This window comes from Salmo trutta, chromosome 20 (assembly GCF_901001165.1).
Source record: "Salmo trutta chromosome 20, fSalTru1.1, whole genome shotgun sequence".
Classification (NCBI taxonomy): Eukaryota; Metazoa; Chordata; class Actinopteri; order Salmoniformes; family Salmonidae; genus Salmo; species Salmo trutta.
In genome coordinates, this window is record NC_042976.1 from 1,891,459 (window position 1) to 1,910,336 (window position 18,878).

The window sequence follows — 18,878 nt, forward strand, 5'->3', positions numbered from 1 at the left end:
AATATATAAATACCTGGTTAAATAAAGGGTTAGGGTTATATATATAATATATAAATACCTGGTTAAATAAAGGGTTATATTTATATATATATAATATATAAATACCTGGTTAAATAAAGGGTTATATATAATATATAAATACCTGGTTAAAAAAAGGGTTATATATATATAAATACCTGGTTAAATAAAGGGTTATATATATATATAATATATAAATACCTGGTTAAATAAAGGGTTAGGGTTATATATATAATATATAAATACCTGGTTAAATAAAGGGTTATATATATATATAATATATAAATACCTGGTTAAATAAAGGGTTAGGGTTATATATATATATATATATAATATATAAATACCTGGTTAAATAAAGGGTTATATATATAATATATAAATACCTGGTTAAATAAAGGGTTATATATATATAATATATAAATACCTGGTTAAATAAAGGGTTATATAATATAATATATAAATACCTGGTTAAATAAAGGGTTATATATATAATATATAAATACCTGGTTAAATAAAGGGTTATATATATATATATATATATATATAATATATAAATACCTGGTTAAATAAAGGGTTATATATATAATATATAAATACCTGGTTAAATAAAGGGTTATATATATAATATATAAATACCTGGTTAAATAAAGGGTTATATATATAATATATAAATACCTGGTTAAATAAAGGGTTATATATATATTTATATAAATACCTGGTTAAATAAAGGGTTATATATATATTTATATAATATAAATACCTGGTTAAATAAAGGGTTATATATATAATATATAAATACCTGGTTAAATAAAGGGTTAGGGTTATATATATAATATATAAATACCTGGTTAAATAAAGGGTTATATATATAATATATAAATACCTGGTTAAATAAAGGGTTATATATATAATATATAAATACCTGGTTAAATAAAGGGTTATATATATAATATATAAATACCTGGTTAAATAAAGGGTTATACATATATATATAAATACCTGGTTAAATAAAGGGTTATATATATATATATAAATACCTGGTTAAATAAAGGGTTATATATATATATATAAATACCTGGTTAAATAAAGGGTTATATATATAATATATAAATACCTGGTTAAATAAAGGGTTATATATAATATATAAATACCTGGTTAAATAAAGGGTTATATATATATTTATATAATATAAATACCTGGTTAAATAAAGGGTTATATATATAATATATAAATACCTGGTTAAATAAAGGGTTATATATATAATATATAAATACCTGGTTAAATAAAGGGTTATATATATAACATATAAATACCTGGTTAAATAAAGGGTTATATATATAACATATATATACCTGGTTAAATAAAGGGTTATATATATAATATATAAATACCTGGTTAAATAAAGGGTTATATATATAATATATAAATACCTGGTTAAATAAAGGGTTATATATATATAATATATAAATACCTGGTTAAATAAAGGGTTATATATATATATAATATATAAATACCTGGTTAAATAAAGGGTTTTATATATATATATATATAATATATAAATACCTGGTTAAATAAAGGGTTATATATATAATATATAAATACCTGGTTAAATAAAGGGTTATATATATAATATATATATATACCTGGTTAAATAAAGTGTTATATATATAATTTATAAATACCTGGTTAAATAAAGGGTTATATATATATAATATATAAATACCTGGTTAAATAAAGGGTTATATATATAATATATAAATACCTGGTTAAATAAAGGGTTATATATATAATATATAAATACCTGGTTAAATAAAGGGTTATATATATAATATATAAATACCTGGTTAAATAAAGGGTTATATATAATATATAATACCTGGTTAAATAAAGGGTTATATATATAATATATAAATACCTGGTTAAATAAAGGGTTATATATATAATATATAAATACCTGGTTAAATAAAGGGTTATATATATAATATATAAATACCTGGTTAAATAAAGGTGAAATAAATACGTAAAAAAATAAGAAAAAAAAAGGGCCACAGTTGTACTGAAATGAAAAGATGCTTTTCATCAAAATGAAAGTACAACCAGGCTACATGCATCCTTCAGTTTCTGGGTTTGTGTCGTGGTCTGTGTGATCCTGTATTGTGTTCTCCTCTCTCCTTCTCTTCAGTTTACCCAGATGGCCGTGTGTGTATCTCTATCCTGCATGCTCCGGGAGACGACCCTATGGGCTACGAGAGCAGTGCTGAGAGATGGAGTCCTGTCCAGAGTGTGGAGAAAATCCTACTGTCTGTAGTCAGTATGTTAGCAGGTCAGTACTTCCTGTACTTCCTGTAGTCAGTACTGAGAGATGGAGTCCTGTCCAGAGAGAAGATATTACTGTCTGTAGTCAGCAGGTCAGTACTGAGAGAAGATATTACTGTCTGTAGTCAGCAGGTCAGTACTGAGAGATGGAGTCCTGTCCAGAGAGAAGATATTACTGTCTGTAGTCAGCAGGTCAGTACTGAGAGATGGAGTCCTGTCCAGAGAGAAGATATTACTGTCTGTAGTCACAGGTCAGTACTGAGAGATGGAGTCCTGTCCAGAGATAAGATATTACTGTCTGTAGTCGATCTGTAAGCAGGTCAGTACTGAGAGATGGAGTCCTTTCCAGAGAGAAAATATTACTGTCTGTAGTCGATCTGTAAGCAGGTCAGTACTGAGAGATGGAGTCCTGTCCAGAGAGAAGATATTACTGTCTGTAGTCAGCAGGTCAGTACTGAGAGATGGAGTCCTGTCCAGAGAGAAGATATTACTGTCTGTAGTCAGCAGGTCAGTACTGAGAGATGGAGTCCTGTCCAGAGAGAAGATATTACTGTCTGTAGTCAGCAGGTCAGTACTGAGAGATGGAGTCCTGTCCAGAGAGAAGATATTACTGTCTGTAGTCAGCAGGTCAGTACTGAGAGATGGAGTCCTGTCCAGAGAGAAGATATTACTGTCTGTAGTCAGCAGGTCAGTACTGAGAGATGGTGTCCTGTCCAGAGAGAAGATATTACTGTCTCTAGTCAGCAGGTCAGTACTGAGAGATGGAGTCCTGTCCAGAGAGAAGATATTACTGTCTCTAGTCAGCAGGTCAGTACTGAGAGATGGAGTCCTGTCCAGAGAGAAGATATTACTGTCTGTAGTCAGCAGGTCAGTACTGAGAGATGGAGTCCTGTCCAGAGAGAAGATATTACTGTCTGTAGTCAGCAGGTCAGTACTGAGAGATGGTGTCCTGTCCAGAGAGAAGATATTACTGTCTGTAGTCAGCAGGTCAGTACTGAGAGATGGTGTCCTGTCCAGAGAGAAGATATTACTGTCTGTAGTCAGCAGGTCAGTACTGAGAGATGGAGTCCTGTCCAGAGAGAAGATATTACTGTCTGTAGTCAGCAGGTCAGTACTGAGAGATGGTGTCCTGTCCAGAGAGAAGATATTACTGTCTCTAGTCAGCAGGTCAGTACTTAGAGATGGAGTCCTGTCCAGAGAGAAGATATTACTGTCTCTAGTCAGCAGGTCAGTACTGAGAGATGGAGTCCTGTCCAGAGAGAAGATATTACTGTCTGTAGTCAGCAGGTCAGTACTGAGAGATGGTGTCCTGTCCAGAGAGAAGATATTACTGTCTGTAGTCAGCAGGTCAGTACTGAGAGATGGAGTCCTGTCCAGAGAGAAGATATTACTGTCTGTAGTCAGCAGGTCAGTACTGAGAGATGGAGTCCTGTCCAGAGAGAAGATATTACTGTCTGTAGTCATCAGGTCAGTACTGAGAGATGGAGTCCTGTCCAGAGAGAAGATATTACTGTCTGTAGTCAGCAGGTCAGTACTGAGAGATGGAGTCCTGTCCAGAGAGAAGATATTACTGTCTGTAGTCAGCAGGTCAGTACTGAGAGATGGAGTCCTGTCCAGAGAGAAGATATTACTGTCTGTAGTCAGCAGGTCAGTACTGAGAGATGGAGTCCTGTCCAGAGAGAAGATATTACTGTCTGTAGTCAGCAGGTCAGTACTGAGAGATGGAGTCCTATCCAGAGAGAAGATATTACTGTCTCTAGTCAGCAGGTCAGTACTGAGAGATGGAGTCCTGTCCAGAGAGAAGATATTACTGTCTGTAGTCAGCAGGTCAGTACTGAGAGATGGTGTCCTGTCCAGAGAGAAGATATTACTGTCTGTAGTCAGCAGGTCAGTACTGAGAGATGGAGTCCTGTCCAGAGAGAAGATATTACTGTCTGTAGTCAGCAGGTCAGTACTGAGAGATGGAGTCCTGTCCAGAGAGAAGATATTACTGTCTGTAGTCATCAGGTCAGTACTGAGAGATGGAGTCCTGTCCAGAGAGAAGATATTACTGTCTGTAGTCAGCAGGTCAGTACTGAGAGATGGAGTCCTGTCCAGAGAGAAGATATTACTGTCTGTAGTCAGCAGGTCAGTACTGAGAGATGGAGTCCTGTCCAGAGAGAAGATATTACTGTCTGTAGTCAGCAGGTCAGTACTGAGAGATGGAGTCCTGTCCAGAGAGAAGATATTACTGTCTGTAGTCAGCAGGTCAGTACTGAGAGATGGAGTCCTATCCAGAGAGAAGATATTACTGTCTGTAGTCAGCAGGTCAGTACTGAGAGATGGAGTCCTGTCCAGAGAGAAGATATTACTGTCTGTAGTCAGCAGGTCAGTACTGAGAGATGGAATCCTGTCCAGAGAGAAGATATTACTGTCTGTAGTCAGCAGGTCAGTACTGAGAGATGGAGTCCTGTCCAGAGAGAAGATATTACTGTCTGTAGTCAGCAGGTCAGTACTGAGAGATGGTGTCCTGTCCAGAGAGAAGATATTACTGTCTGTAGTCAGCAGGTCAGTACTGAGAGATGGAGTCCTGTCCAGAGAGAAGATATTACTGTCTGTAGTCAGCAGGTCAGTACTGAGAGATGGAGTCCTGTCCAGAGAGAAGATATTACTGTCTGTAGTCAGCAGGTCAGTACTGAGAGATGGAGTCCTGTCCAGAGAGAAGATATTACTGTCTGTAGTCATCAGGTCAGTACTGAGAGATGGAGTCCTGTCCAGAGAGAAGATATTACTGTCTGTAGTCAGCAGGTCAGTACTGAGAGATGGAGTCCTGTCCAGAGAGAAGATATTACTGTCTGTAGTCAGCAGGTCAGTACTGAGAGATGGAGTCCTGTCCAGAGAGAAGATATTACTGTCTGTAGTCAGCAGGTCAGTACTGAGAGATGGAGTCCTGTCCAGAGAGAAGATATTACTGTCTGTAGTCAGCAGGTCAGTACTGAGAGATGGAGTCCTGTCCAGAGAGAAGATATTACTGTCTGTAGTCAGCAGGTCAGTACTGAGAGATGGAGTCCTGTCCAGAGAGAAGATATTACTGTCTGTAGTCAGCAGGTCAGTACTGAGAGATGGAGTCCTGTCCAGAGAGAAAATATTACTGTCTGTAGTCAGCAGGTCAGTACTGAGAGATGGAGTCCTGTCCAGAGAGAAGATATTACTGTCTGTAGTCAGCAGGTCAGTACTGAGAGATGGAGTCCTGTCCAGAGAGAAGATATTACTGTCTGTAGTCAGCAGGTCAGTACTGAGAGATGGAGTCCTGTCCAGAGAGAAGATATTACTGTCTGTAGTCAGCAGGTCAGTACTGAGAGATGGAGTCCTGTCCAGAGAGAAGATATTACTGTCTGTAGTCAGCAGGTCAGTACTGAGAGATGGAGTCCTGTCCAGAGAGAAGATATTACTGTCTGTAGTCAGCAGGTCAGTACTGAGAGATGGAGTCCTGTCCAGAGAGAAGATATTACTGTCTGTAGTCAGCAGGTCAGTACTGAGAGATGGAGTCCTGTCCAGAGAGAAGATATTACTGTCTGTAGTCAGCAGGTCAGTACTGAGAGATGGTGTCCTGTCCAGAGAGAAGATATTACTGTCTCTAGTCAGCAGGTCAGTACTGAGAGATGGAGTCCTGTCCAGAGAGAAGATATTACTGTCTCTAGTCAGCAGGTCAGTACTGAGAGATGGAGTCCTGTCCAGAGAGAAGATATTACTGTCTGTAGTCAGCAGGTCAGTACTGAGAGATGGAGTCCTGTCCAGAGAGAAGATATTACTGTCTGTAGTCAGCAGGTCAGTACTGAGAGATGGTGTCCTGTCCAGAGAGAAGATATTACTGTCTGTAGTCAGCAGGTCAGTACTGAGAGATGGTGTCCTGTCCAGAGAGAAGATATTACTGTCTGTAGTCAGCAGGTCAGTACTGAGAGATGGAGTCCTGTCCAGAGAGAAGATATTACTGTCTGTAGTCAGCAGGTCAGTACTGAGAGATGGTGTCCTGTCCAGAGAGAAGATATTACTGTCTCTAGTCAGCAGGTCAGTACTTAGAGATGGAGTCCTGTCCAGAGAGAAGATATTACTGTCTCTAGTCAGCAGGTCAGTACTGAGAGATGGAGTCCTGTCCAGAGAGAAGATATTACTGTCTGTAGTCAGCAGGTCAGTACTGAGAGATGGTGTCCTGTCCAGAGAGAAGATATTACTGTCTGTAGTCAGCAGGTCAGTACTGAGAGATGGAGTCCTGTCCAGAGAGAAGATATTACTGTCTGTAGTCAGCAGGTCAGTACTGAGAGATGGAGTCCTGTCCAGAGAGAAGATATTACTGTCTGTAGTCATCAGGTCAGTACTGAGAGATGGAGTCCTGTCCAGAGAGAAGATATTACTGTCTGTAGTCAGCAGGTCAGTACTGAGAGATGGAGTCCTGTCCAGAGAGAAGATATTACTGTCTGTAGTCAGCAGGTCAGTACTGAGAGATGGAGTCCTGTCCAGAGAGAAGATATTACTGTCTGTAGTCAGCAGGTCAGTACTGAGAGATGGAGTCCTGTCCAGAGAGAAGATATTACTGTCTGTAGTCAGCAGGTCAGTACTGAGAGATGGAGTCCTATCCAGAGAGAAGATATTACTGTCTCTAGTCAGCAGGTCAGTACTGAGAGATGGAGTCCTGTCCAGAGAGAAGATATTACTGTCTGTAGTCAGCAGGTCAGTACTGAGAGATGGTGTCCTGTCCAGAGAGAAGATATTACTGTCTGTAGTCAGCAGGTCAGTACTGAGAGATGGAGTCCTGTCCAGAGAGAAGATATTACTGTCTGTAGTCAGCAGGTCAGTACTGAGAGATGGAGTCCTGTCCAGAGAGAAGATATTACTGTCTGTAGTCATCAGGTCAGTACTGAGAGATGGAGTCCTGTCCAGAGAGAAGATATTACTGTCTGTAGTCAGCAGGTCAGTACTGAGAGATGGAGTCCTGTCCAGAGAGAAGATATTACTGTCTGTAGTCAGCAGGTCAGTACTGAGAGATGGAGTCCTGTCCAGAGAGAAGATATTACTGTCTGTAGTCAGCAGGTCAGTACTGAGAGATGGAGTCCTGTCCAGAGAGAAGATATTACTGTCTGTAGTCAGCAGGTCAGTACTGAGAGATGGAGTCCTATCCAGAGAGAAGATATTACTGTCTGTAGTCAGCAGGTCAGTACTGAGAGATGGAGTCCTGTCCAGAGAGAAGATATTACTGTCTGTAGTCAGCAGGTCAGTACTGAGAGATGGAATCCTGTCCAGAGAGAAGATATTACTGTCTGTAGTCAGCAGGTCAGTACTGAGAGATGGAGTCCTGTCCAGAGAGAAGATATTACTGTCTGTAGTCAGCAGGTCAGTACTGAGAGATGGTGTCCTGTCCAGAGAGAAGATATTACTGTCTGTAGTCAGCAGGTCAGTACTGAGAGATGGAGTCCTGTCCAGAGAGAAGATATTACTGTCTGTAGTCAGCAGGTCAGTACTGAGAGATGGAGTCCTGTCCAGAGAGAAGATATTACTGTCTGTAGTCAGCAGGTCAGTACTGAGAGATGGAGTCCTGTCCAGAGAGAAGATATTACTGTCTGTAGTCATCAGGTCAGTACTGAGAGATGGAGTCCTGTCCAGAGAGAAGATATTACTGTCTGTAGTCAGCAGGTCAGTACTGAGAGATGGAGTCCTGTCCAGAGAGAAGATATTACTGTCTGTAGTCAGCAGGTCAGTACTGAGAGATGGAGTCCTGTCCAGAGAGAAGATATTACTGTCTGTAGTCAGCAGGTCAGTACTGAGAGATGGAGTCCTGTCCAGAGAGAAGATATTACTGTCTGTAGTCAGCAGGTCAGTACTGAGAGATGGAGTCCTGTCCAGAGAGAAGATATTACTGTCTGTAGTCAGCAGGTCAGTACTGAGAGATGGAGTCCTGTCCAGAGAGAAGATATTACTGTCTGTAGTCAGCAGGTCAGTACTGAGAGATGGAGTCCTGTCCAGAGAGAAAATATTACTGTCTGTAGTCAGCAGGTCAGTACTGAGAGATGGAGTCCTGTCCAGAGAGAAGATATTACTGTCTGTAGTCAGCAGGTCAGTACTGAGAGATGGAGTCCTGTCCAGAGAGAAGATATTACTGTCTGTAGTCAGCAGGTCAGTACTGAGAGATGGAGTCCTGTCCAGAGAGAAGATATTACTGTCTGTAGTCAGCAGGTCAGTACTGAGAGATGGTGTCCTGTCCAGAGAGAAGATATTACTGTCTGTAGTCAGCAGGTCAGTACTGAGAGATGGAGTCCTGTCCAGAGAGAAGATATTACTGTCTGTAGTCAGCAGGTCAGTACTGAGAGATGGAGTCCTGTCCAGAGAGAAGATATTACTGTCTGTAGTCAGCAGGTCAGTACTGAGAGATGGAGTCCTGTCCAGAGAGAAGATATTACTGTCTGTAGTCAGCAGGTCAGTACTGAGAGATGGAGTCCTGTCCAGAGAGAAGATATTACTGTCTGTAGTCAGCAGGTCAGTACTGAGAGATGGAGTCCTGTCCAGAGAGAAGATATTACTGTCTGTAGTCAGCAGGTCAGTACTGAGAGATGGTGTCCTGTCCAGAGAGAAGATATTACTGTCTGTAGTCAGCAGGTCAGTACTGAGAGATGGAGTCCTGTCCAGAGAGAAGATATTACTGTCTGTAGTCAGCAGGTCAGTACTGAGAGATGGAGTCCTGTCCAGAGAGAAGATATTACTGTCTGTAGTCAGCAGGTCAGTACTGAGAGATGGAGTCCTGTCCAGAGATAAGATATTACTGTCTGTAGTCGATCTGTAAGCAGGTCAGTACTGAGAGATGGAGTCCTGTCCAGAGAGAAGATATTACTGTCTGTAGTCAGCAGGTCAGTACTGAGAGATGGAGTCCTGTCCAGAGAGAAGATATTACTGTCTGTAGTCGATCTGTAAGCAGGTCAGTACTGAGAGATGGAGTCCTGTCCAGAGAGAAGATATTACTGTCTGTAGTCAGCAGGTCAGTACTGAGAGATGGAGTCCTGTCCAGAGAGAAGATATTACTGTCTGTAGTCAGCAGGTCAGTACTGAGAAATGGAGTCCTGTCCAGAGAGAAGATATTACTGTCTGTAGTCAGCAGGTCAGTACTGAGAGATGGAGTCCTGTCCAGAGAGAAGATATTACTGTCTGTAGTCAGCAGGTCAGTACTGAGAGATGGAGTCCTGTCCAGAGAGAAGATATTACTGTCTGTAGTTAGCAGGTCAGTACTGAGAGATGGAGTCCTGTCCAGAGAGAAGATATTACTGTCTGTAGTCACCAGGTCAGTACTGAGAGATGGAGTCCTGTCCAGAGAGAAGATATTACTGTCTGTAGTCGATCTGTAAGCAGGTCAGTACTGAGAGATGGAGTCCTGTCCAGAGAGAAGATATTACTGTCTGTAGTCAGCAGGTCAGTACTGAGAGATGGAGTCCTGTCCAGAGAGAAGATATTACTGTCTGTAGTCAGCAGGTCAGTACTGAGAGATGGAGTCCTGTCCAGAGAGAAGATATTACTGTCTGTAGTCAGCAGGTCAGTACTGAGAGATGGAGTCCTGTCCAGAGAGAAGATATTACTGTCTATAGTCAGCAGGTCCGTACTGAGAGAAGATATTACTGTCTGTAGTCAGCAGGTCAGTACTGAGAGATGGAGTCCTGTCCAGAGAGAAGATATTACTGTCTGTAGTCAGCAGGTCAGTACTGAGAGATGGAGTCCTGTCCAGAGAGAAGATATTACTGTCTGTAGTCAGCAGGTCAGTACTGAGAGATGGAGTCCTGTCCAGAGAGAAGATATTACTGTCTGTAGTCACCAGGTCAGTACTGCGAGATGGAGTCCTGTCCAGAGATAAGATATTACTGTCTGTAGTCGATCTGTAAGCAGGTCAGTACTGAGAGATGGAGTCCTTTCCAGAGAGAAAATATTACTTTCTGTAGTCGATCTGTAAGCAGGTCAGTACTGAGAGATGGAGTCCTGTCCAGAGAGAAGATATTACTGTCTGTAGTCGATCTGTAAGCAGGTCAGTACTGAGAGATGGTGTCCTGTCCAGAGAGAAGATATTACTGTCTAGTCGATCTGTAAGCAGGTCAGTACTGAGAGATGGAGTCCTGTCCAGAGAGAAGATATTACTGTCTGTAGTCAGCAGGTCAGTACTGAGAGATGGAGTCCTGTCCAGAGAGAAGATATTACTGTCTGTAGTCAGCAGGTCAGTACTGAGAGATGGAGTCCTGTCCAGAGAGAAGATATTACTGTCTGTAGTCAGCAGGTCAGTACTGAGAGATGGAGTCCTGTCCAGAGAGAAGATATTACTGTCTGTAGTCAGCAGGTCAGTACTGAGAGATGGAGTCCTGTCCAGAGAGAAGATATTACAGTCTGTAGTCAGCAGGTCAGTACTGAGAGATGGAGTCCTGTCCAGAGAGAAGATATTACAGTCTGTAGTCAGCAGGTCAGTACTGAGAGATGGAGTCCTGTCCAGAGAGAAGATATTACTGTCTGTAGTCAGCAGGTCAGTACTGAGAGATGGAGTCCTGTCCAGAGAGAAGATATTACTGTCTGTAGTCAGCAGGTCAGTACTGAGAGATGGAGTCCTGTCCAGAGAGAAGATATTACTGTCTGTAGTCAGCAGGTCAGTACTGAGAGATGGAGTCCTGTCCAGAGAGAAGATATTACTGTCTGTAGTCAGCAGGTCAGTACTGAGAGATGGAGTCCTGTCCAGAGAGAAGATATTACTGTCTGTAGTCAGCAGGTCAGTACTGAGAGATGGAGTCCTGTCCAGAGAGAAGATATTACTGTCTGTAGTCAGCAGGTCAGTACTGAGAGATGGAGTCCTGTCCAGAGAGAAGATATTACTGTCTGTAGTCAGCAGGTCAGTACTGAGAGATGGAGTCCTGTCCAGAGAGAAGATATTACTGTCTGTAGTCAGCAGGTCAGTACTGAGAGATGGAGTCCTGTCCAGAGAGAAGATATTACAGTCTGTAGTCAGCAGGTCAGTACTGAGAGATGGAGTCCTGTCCAGAGAGAAGATATTACTGTCTGTAGTCAGCAGGTCAGTACTGAGAGATGGAGTCCTGTCCAGAGAGAAGATATTACTGTCTGTAGTCAGCAGGTCAGTACTGAGAGATGGAGTCCTGTCCAGAGAGAAGATATTACTGTCTGTAGTCAGCAGGTCAGTACTGAGAGATGGAGTCCTGTCCAGAGAGAAGATATTACTGTCTGTAGTCAGCAGGTCAGTACTGAGAGATGGAGTCCTGTCCAGAGAGAAGATATTACAGTCTGTAGTCAGCAGGTCAGTACTGAGAGATGGAGTCCTGTCCAGAGAGAAGATATTACTGTCTGTAGTCAGCAGGTCAGTACTGAGAGATGGAGTCCTGTCCAGAGAGAAGATATTACTGTCTGTAGTCAGCAGGTCAGTACTGAGAGATGGAGTCCTGTCCAGAGAGAAGATATTACTGTCTGTAGTCAGCAGGTCAGTACTGAGAGATGGAGTCCTGTCCAGAGAGAAGATATTACTGTCTGTAGTCAGCAGGTCAGTACTGAGAGATGGAGTCCTGTCCAGAGAGAAGATATTACTGTCTGTAGTCAGCAGGTCAGTACTGAGAGATGGAGTCCTGTCCAGAGAGAAGATATTACTGTCTGTAGTCAGCAGGTCAGTACTGAGAGATGGAGTCCTGTCCAGAGAGAAGATATTACTGTCTGTAGTCAGCAGGTCAGTACTGAGAGATGGAGTCCTGTCCAGAGAGAAGATATTACTGTCTGTAGTCAGCAGGTCAGTACTGAGAGATGGAGTCCTGTCCAGAGAGAAGATATTACAGTCTGTAGTCAGCAGGTCAGTACTGAGAGATGGAGTCCTGTCCAGAGAGAAGATATTACAGTCTGTAGTCAGCAGGTCAGTACTGAGAGATGGAGTCCTGTCCAGAGAGAAGATATTACTGTCTGTAGTCAGCAGGTCAGTACTGAGAGATGGAGTCCTGTCCAGAGAGAAGATATTACTGTCTGTAGTCAGCAGGTCAGTACTGAGAGATGGAGTCCTGTCCAGAGAGAAGATATTACTGTCTGTAGTCAGCAGGTCAGTACTGAGAGATGGAGTCCTGTCCAGAGAGAAGATATTACTGTCTGTAGTCAGCAGGTCAGTACTGAGAGATGGAGTCCTGTCCAGAGAGAAGATATTACTGTCTGTAGTCAGCAGGTCAGTACTGAGAGATGGAGTCCTGTCCAGAGAGAAGATATTACTGTCTGTAGTCAGCAGGTCAGTACTGAGAGATGGAGTCCTGTCCAGAGAGAAGATATTACTGTCTGTAGTCAGCAGGTCAGTACTGAGAGATGGAGTCCTGTCCAGAGAGAAGATATTACTGTCTGTAGTCAGCAGGTCAGTACTGAGAGATGGAGTCCTGTCCAGAGAGAAGATATTACAGTCTGTAGTCAGCAGGTCAGTACTGAGAGATGGAGTCCTGTCCAGAGAGAAGATATTACTGTCTGTAGTCAGCAGGTCAGTACTGAGAGATGGAGTCCTGTCCAGAGAGAAGATATTACTGTCTGTAGTCAGCAGGTCATTCCCTTCCTACCTCAGCATTATGGCCGTGTTCATTAGGTCACGGCGTAGCAAAACGTTTTGCAGCGGAAAACCAAAAACAAGCCTTTCTTATTGGACAAGTTCATGTATTCTCTCCCTGTTTCGGTCCATTTTGTTCTGTTTTGTTGCCCTAATGAATGCATCCACGGTCTGTCCATCAGACTGATGCTTCCTGAACATTTATGGGGTGCGTTTTGTAAATTCACACTGGCAGTGTAATCTGAGTTCAGAGCACTCTGGGTTTTGAGAGTGTCAGAGTGCAGAACAACTGATGGAAAAGACCTGGTGTTTGTTGTTGTTACAGGTACCAGTAAGACAGTTACAGTCACTACTCCTCTGGATGACATGAAAACAGCCTAAACAGCTCTGCTAGGGCGGGTGGAAAGGTCAGAGTGTCTGGAAGTAGCTAGCTAGCCAACATTAGCCTGGGTGCTTTTACATTTATTTATTTTTACAATAATTTAACCTTTTATTTAACGAGGCAAGTTAGTTAAGAACAAATTCTTATTTACAATGACAACCTAGGATCAGTAGGTTAACTGCCTTGTTCAGGAGCAGAATGACAGATTTTTACCTGGTCAACTATGGGATTCGATCTAGCAACCTTTTGGGTTACTGGTCCAACGCTCTAACCACTAGGCTACCTGCTGGTTACTGGTCCAACACTCTAACCACTAGGCTACCCTGCTGGTTACTGGCCCAACGCTCTAACCACTAGACTACCTGCTGGTTACCGGTCCAACGCTCTAACCACTACACTACCTGCTGGTTACTGGCCCAACGCTCTAACCACTAGACTACCTGCTGGTTACTGGCCCAACACTCTAACCACTACACTACCTGCTGGTTACTGGCCCAACGCTCTAACCACTAGGCTACCCTGCTGGTTACTGGTCCAACGCTCTAACCACTAGGCTACCCTGCTGGTTACTGGTCCAACACTCTAACCACTAGGCTACCTGCTGGTTACTGGTCCAACGCTCTAACCACTAGGCTACCTGCTGGTTACTGGTCCAACACTCTAACCACTAGGCTACCCTGCTGGTTACTGGCCCAACGCTTTAACCACTAGGCTACCCTGCTGGTTACTAGTCCAACGCTCTAACCACTAGACTACCTGCTGGTTACTGGTCCAACGCTCTAACCACTAGGCTACCTGCTGGTTATTGGTCCAACGCTCTAACCACTAGGCTACCTGCTGGTTACTAGTCCAACGCTCTAACCACTAGGCTACCTGCCTCCCTCCTCTAACCACTAGGCTACCTGCCTCCCCTCTAACCACTAGGCTACCTGCCTCCCCTATAACCATTAGGCTACCTGCCTCCGCTAACCACTAGGCTACCTGCTTCCTCTAACCACTAGGCTACCTGCCTCCTCTAACCACTAGGCTACCTGCCTCCTCTAACCACTAGGCTACCTGCCTCCTCTAACCACTAGGCTACCCGCCTCCTCTAACCACTAGGCTACCCGCCTCCTCTAACCACTAGGCTACCTGCCTCCTCTAACCACTAGGCTACCCGCCTCCTCTAACCACTAGACTACCCGCCTCCTCTAGCCACTAGGTTACCTGCCGCCCCTCTAACCACTAGGCTACCCGCCTCCTCTAACCACGAGGCTACCACGAGGCTACCCTGCTGGTTACTGGTCCAACCCTCTAACCACTAGGCTACCTGTCTCCTCTAACCACTAGGCTACCTGCCTCCTCTAACCACTAGGCTACCCGCCTCCTCTAACCACTAGGCTACCCGCCTCCTCTAACCACTAGGCTACCCGCCTCCTCTAACCACTAGGCTACCCGCCTCCTCTAACCACTAGGCTACCCGCCTCCTCTAACCACTAGGCTACCCGCCTCCTCTAACCACTAGGCTACCTGCCTCCTCTAACCACTAGGCTACCTGCCTCCTCTAACCACTAGGCTACCTGCTGGTTACTAGTCCAACGCTCTAACCACTAGACTACCTGCTGGTTATTGGTCCAACGCTCTAACCACTAGGCTACCTGCCTCCCTCCTCTAACCACTAGGCTACCTGCCTCCCCTCTAACCACTAGGCTACCTGCCTCCCCTATAACCACTAGGCTACCTGCCTCCGCTAACCACTAGGCTACCTGCTTCCTCTAACCACTAGGCTACCTGCCTCCTCTAACCACTAGGCTACCTGCCTCCTCTAACCACTAGGCTACCTGCCTCCTCTAACCACTAGGCTACCCGCCTCCTCTAACCACTAGGCTACCCGCCTCCTCTAACCACTAGGCTACCTGCCTCCTCTAACCACTAGGCTACCCGCCTCCTCTAACCACTAGACTACCCGCCTCCTCTAGCCACTAGGTTACCTGCCGCCCCTCTAACCACTAGGCTACCCGCCTCCTCTAACCACGAGGCTACCACGAGGCTACCCTGCTGGTTACTGGTCCAACCCTCTAACCACTAGGCTACCTGTCTCCTCTAACCACTAGGCTACCTGTCTCCTCTAACCACTAGGCTACCTGTCTCCTCTAACCACTAGGCTACCTGCCTCCTCTAACCACTAGGCTACCTGCCTCCTCTAACCACTAGGCTACCCGCCTCCTCTAACCACTAGGCTACCCGCCTCCTCTAACCACTAGGCTACCCGCCTCCTCTAACCACTAGGCTACCCGCCTCCTCTAACCACTAGGCTACCCGCCTCCTCTAACCACTAGGCTACCTGCCTCCTCTAACCACTAGGCTACCTGCCTCCTCTAACCACTAGGCTACCTGCCTCCTCTAACCACTAGGCTACCTGCCTCCTCTAACCACTAGGCTACCTGCCTCCTCTAACCACTAGGCTACCTGCTCTAACCACTAGGCTACCCGCCTCCTCTAACCACTAGGCTACCTGCCTCCTCTAACCACTAGGCTACCCGCCTCCTCTAACCACTAGGCTACCTGCCTCCTCTAACCACTAGGCTACCCGCCTCCTCTAACCACTAGGCTACCCGCCTCCTCTAACCACTAGACTACCCGCCTCCTCTAACCACTAGGCTACCTGCCTCCTCTAACCACTAGGCTACCTGCCTCCTCTAACCACTAGGCTACCTACCTGCCTCCTCTAACCACTAGGCTACCTACCTGCCTCCTCTAACCACTAGGCTACCTACCTGCCTCCTCTAACCACTAGGCTACCTGCCTCCTCTAACCACTAGGCTACCTACCTCCTCTAACCACTAGACTACCTGCCTCCTCTAACCACTAGGCTACCTGCCTCCTCTAACCACTAGGCTACCTGCCTCCTCTAACCACTAGGCTACCTGCCTCCTCTAACCACTAGGCTACCCGCCTCCTCTAACCACTAGTCTACCCTGCCTGACCGCTGTTGTGAGGTCAGAACACTCCAACCCTTGTCCTCGGTCAGACTGTCCAGTGTATAGCTCTGAGAGCGAGACTCTCTGGATTTACCAACAGAAAGGTTGATAACGCTGTGAGATTAACAACGTAGGAATGCAATCTAGGGGATGTTTTCTTATTCTGCTGTCTGGTATCACATCACCACACAAAAACCAGCGGGGCTACGGGCGGGCAGGCAGGGCTACGGGCGGGCAGGCAGGGCTACAGGTGATCTGAGCCCTTTTGGAAAAATGTGAATAGAGCTGTACTCCCTGGTCTCTTCCTGTACTCCCTGGTCTCTTCCTGTATTCCCTGGTCTCTTCCTGTAGTCCCTGGTCTCTTCCTGTAGTCCCTGGTCTCTTCCTGTAGTCCCTGGTCTCTTCCTGTTGTCCCTGGTCTCTTCCTGTAGCCCCTGGTCTCTTCCTGTAGTCCCTGGTCTCTTCCTGTAGCCCCTGGTCTCTTCCTGTAGCCCCTGGTCTCTTCCTGTGGCCCCTGGTCTCTTCCTGTGGCCCCTGGTCTCTTCCTGTGGCCCCTGGTCTCTTCCTGTGGCCCCTGGTCTCTTCCTGTGGCCCCTGGTCTCTTCCTGTGGCCCCTGGTCTCTTCCTGTGGCCCCTGGTCTCTTCCTGTGGCCCCTGGTCTCTTCCTGTAGCCCCTGGTCTCTTCCTGTGGCCCCTGGTCTCTTCCTGTGGCCCCTGGTCTCTTCCTGTGGCCCCTGGTCTCTTCCTGTAGTCCCTGGTCTCTTCCTGTAGTCCCTGGTCTCTTCCTGTTGTCCCTGGTCTCTTCCTGTAGCCCCTGGTCTCTTCCTGTTGTCCCTGGTCTCTTCCTGTAGCCCCTGGTCTCTTCCTGTAGCCCCTGGTCTCTTCCTGTAGCCCCTTGTCTCTTCCTGTAGTCTCTCTGCTCCAGACTAAACAGTTTTCTCTACGTACTGTAGCCATCTCAACCTCCAGAACAGACTAATTCACTCAACATAAATTGACATATTTGAAACCTAATATTGGCGCTGTTGTTTTAATTCGACGTTTGGTATTTGCCACTCTAAAAACCGTTCTCTCCTCTACCTTTCCCTCCAGAGCCCAATGATGAGAGTGGAGCGAACGTTGATGCTTCCAAGATGTGGCGCGAGGACAGAGACCAGTTCTACAGCCTGGCCCAACAGATCGTCCGCAAGTCCCTGGGTCTCTAATAACAACGGCGTCAATCATTCTCTACACATGTCCCAAATGGCACCCTATTCCCTATAGCGCGTACTACTTTAGACAAAAAAAAAGTTCAATGAGCCCTGGTTAAAAGTAGTGCACTTTAAAGGGAACGGTGTGCCATCTGGAACCAATCTGTAAGGTTCCAACCTACCGCTTCCATTTCACCCAACATGTCGCCAGGACAGGAAGTTGTCATAACCAGGAAGTTACAGGAGACTACAGTGACAATTAGACTAGCTGGTAAGCATGGAGACGGCAGATGTCTGATTTGCTCCCATCTCTGGCTGTTTCCATGGGTATGATGAACCCACACAAAAAAAAAAAAAAAACATTTGACTCAAATGATCCGTTTTTTGTTCCGTTGTCAGCCTTCTCTCTCTCTCGAGCACTTTATATTGTTTTCTCCAAAGGAATATGTTTAGCTTGTTACTACCCAGAATGCCATTCACTCTGTAATATGGCTACGTAGAGGTGCTGTGACTCATTCGAATAGTAAATACATAATAAAAGTGTTTGTGAGAACTTTGTTAAATGTTCTGTAATAGAAGATATCTTTTATTAATACTGTCAACACGTGACTGGCTAGACACACGAATGGTTCTTCCTGTTTTAAGGTATTCTCCCATGACCATCCTTCTAAAAATCCTCTCGTCGACTCAACTATTGAAAATTGTCTTGAGGTTAGTTTTGGAGTAATAACATCAATGTGGGGAATAAAGCATTTAGTTTCTGGGGAGGTACATTTTTGGGGGGTTTTGGCCCCCCCAACAACAAAAAAAACACATTGAAGATATTACTATTATACAGACCTCTGTCGTTGGGTGTTTTGAATGTGGTGCGGATTAAATATAAAGATGATTTAGGCTGTGGCGTCATTTGCTGTGTCTCTCCAAAGGGGTTTGATAGTCCGTAACCATGACGCGTAGTTACGAAGACTCCGGCTCTCATTTCTGCGGCGTATATTTCTGTTAGAACGACTGGCAGGAAAATATGGCCGGAGCCGAGGACGATGGGTAAATAGATATTTCATCAAAAGGTTTGAAAATAAATATGAGGATATTCCTCTGAGAAGAATGAAGGCCTGTTTGTGATGATTATTTATCCAATAACAACTCCCATCAGTAGCACCAACTCCCATCAACAGCAACAACTCCCATCAGTAGCACCAACTCCCATCAACAGCACCAACTCCCATCGGTAGCGCCAACTCCCATCAACAGCAACAACTCCCATCGGTAGCAACAACTCCCATCAGTAGCACCAACTCCCATCAGTAGCACCAACTCCCATCAGTAGCAACAACTCCCATCAGTAGCAACAACTCCCATCGGTAGCACCAACTCCCATCAAATCAATTGTATTTGTGACATACACGTGGTTAGCAGATGTTAATGTGAGTGTAGTGAAATGCTTGTGC

General features: G+C 44.7%; 1 protein-coding gene across 1 annotated transcript in view; it reads left to right on the forward strand.

Annotated features, from left to right (window-relative positions):
* Nucleotides 1-18,535, forward strand: part of ube2g2 (ubiquitin-conjugating enzyme E2G 2 (UBC7 homolog, yeast)) — a gene marked incomplete at its 5' end in the record, with an annotated part of 28,535 nt that extends 10,000 nt beyond the window's left edge. The window contains 2 exon segments of the mRNA XM_029702004.1: nucleotides 2,201-2,341; nucleotides 17,333-18,535. Coding sequence (XP_029557864.1) covers nucleotides 2,201-2,341; nucleotides 17,333-17,445 — 254 coding nt within the window.
* Nucleotides 18,536-18,878: the final 343 nt, after the last annotated feature.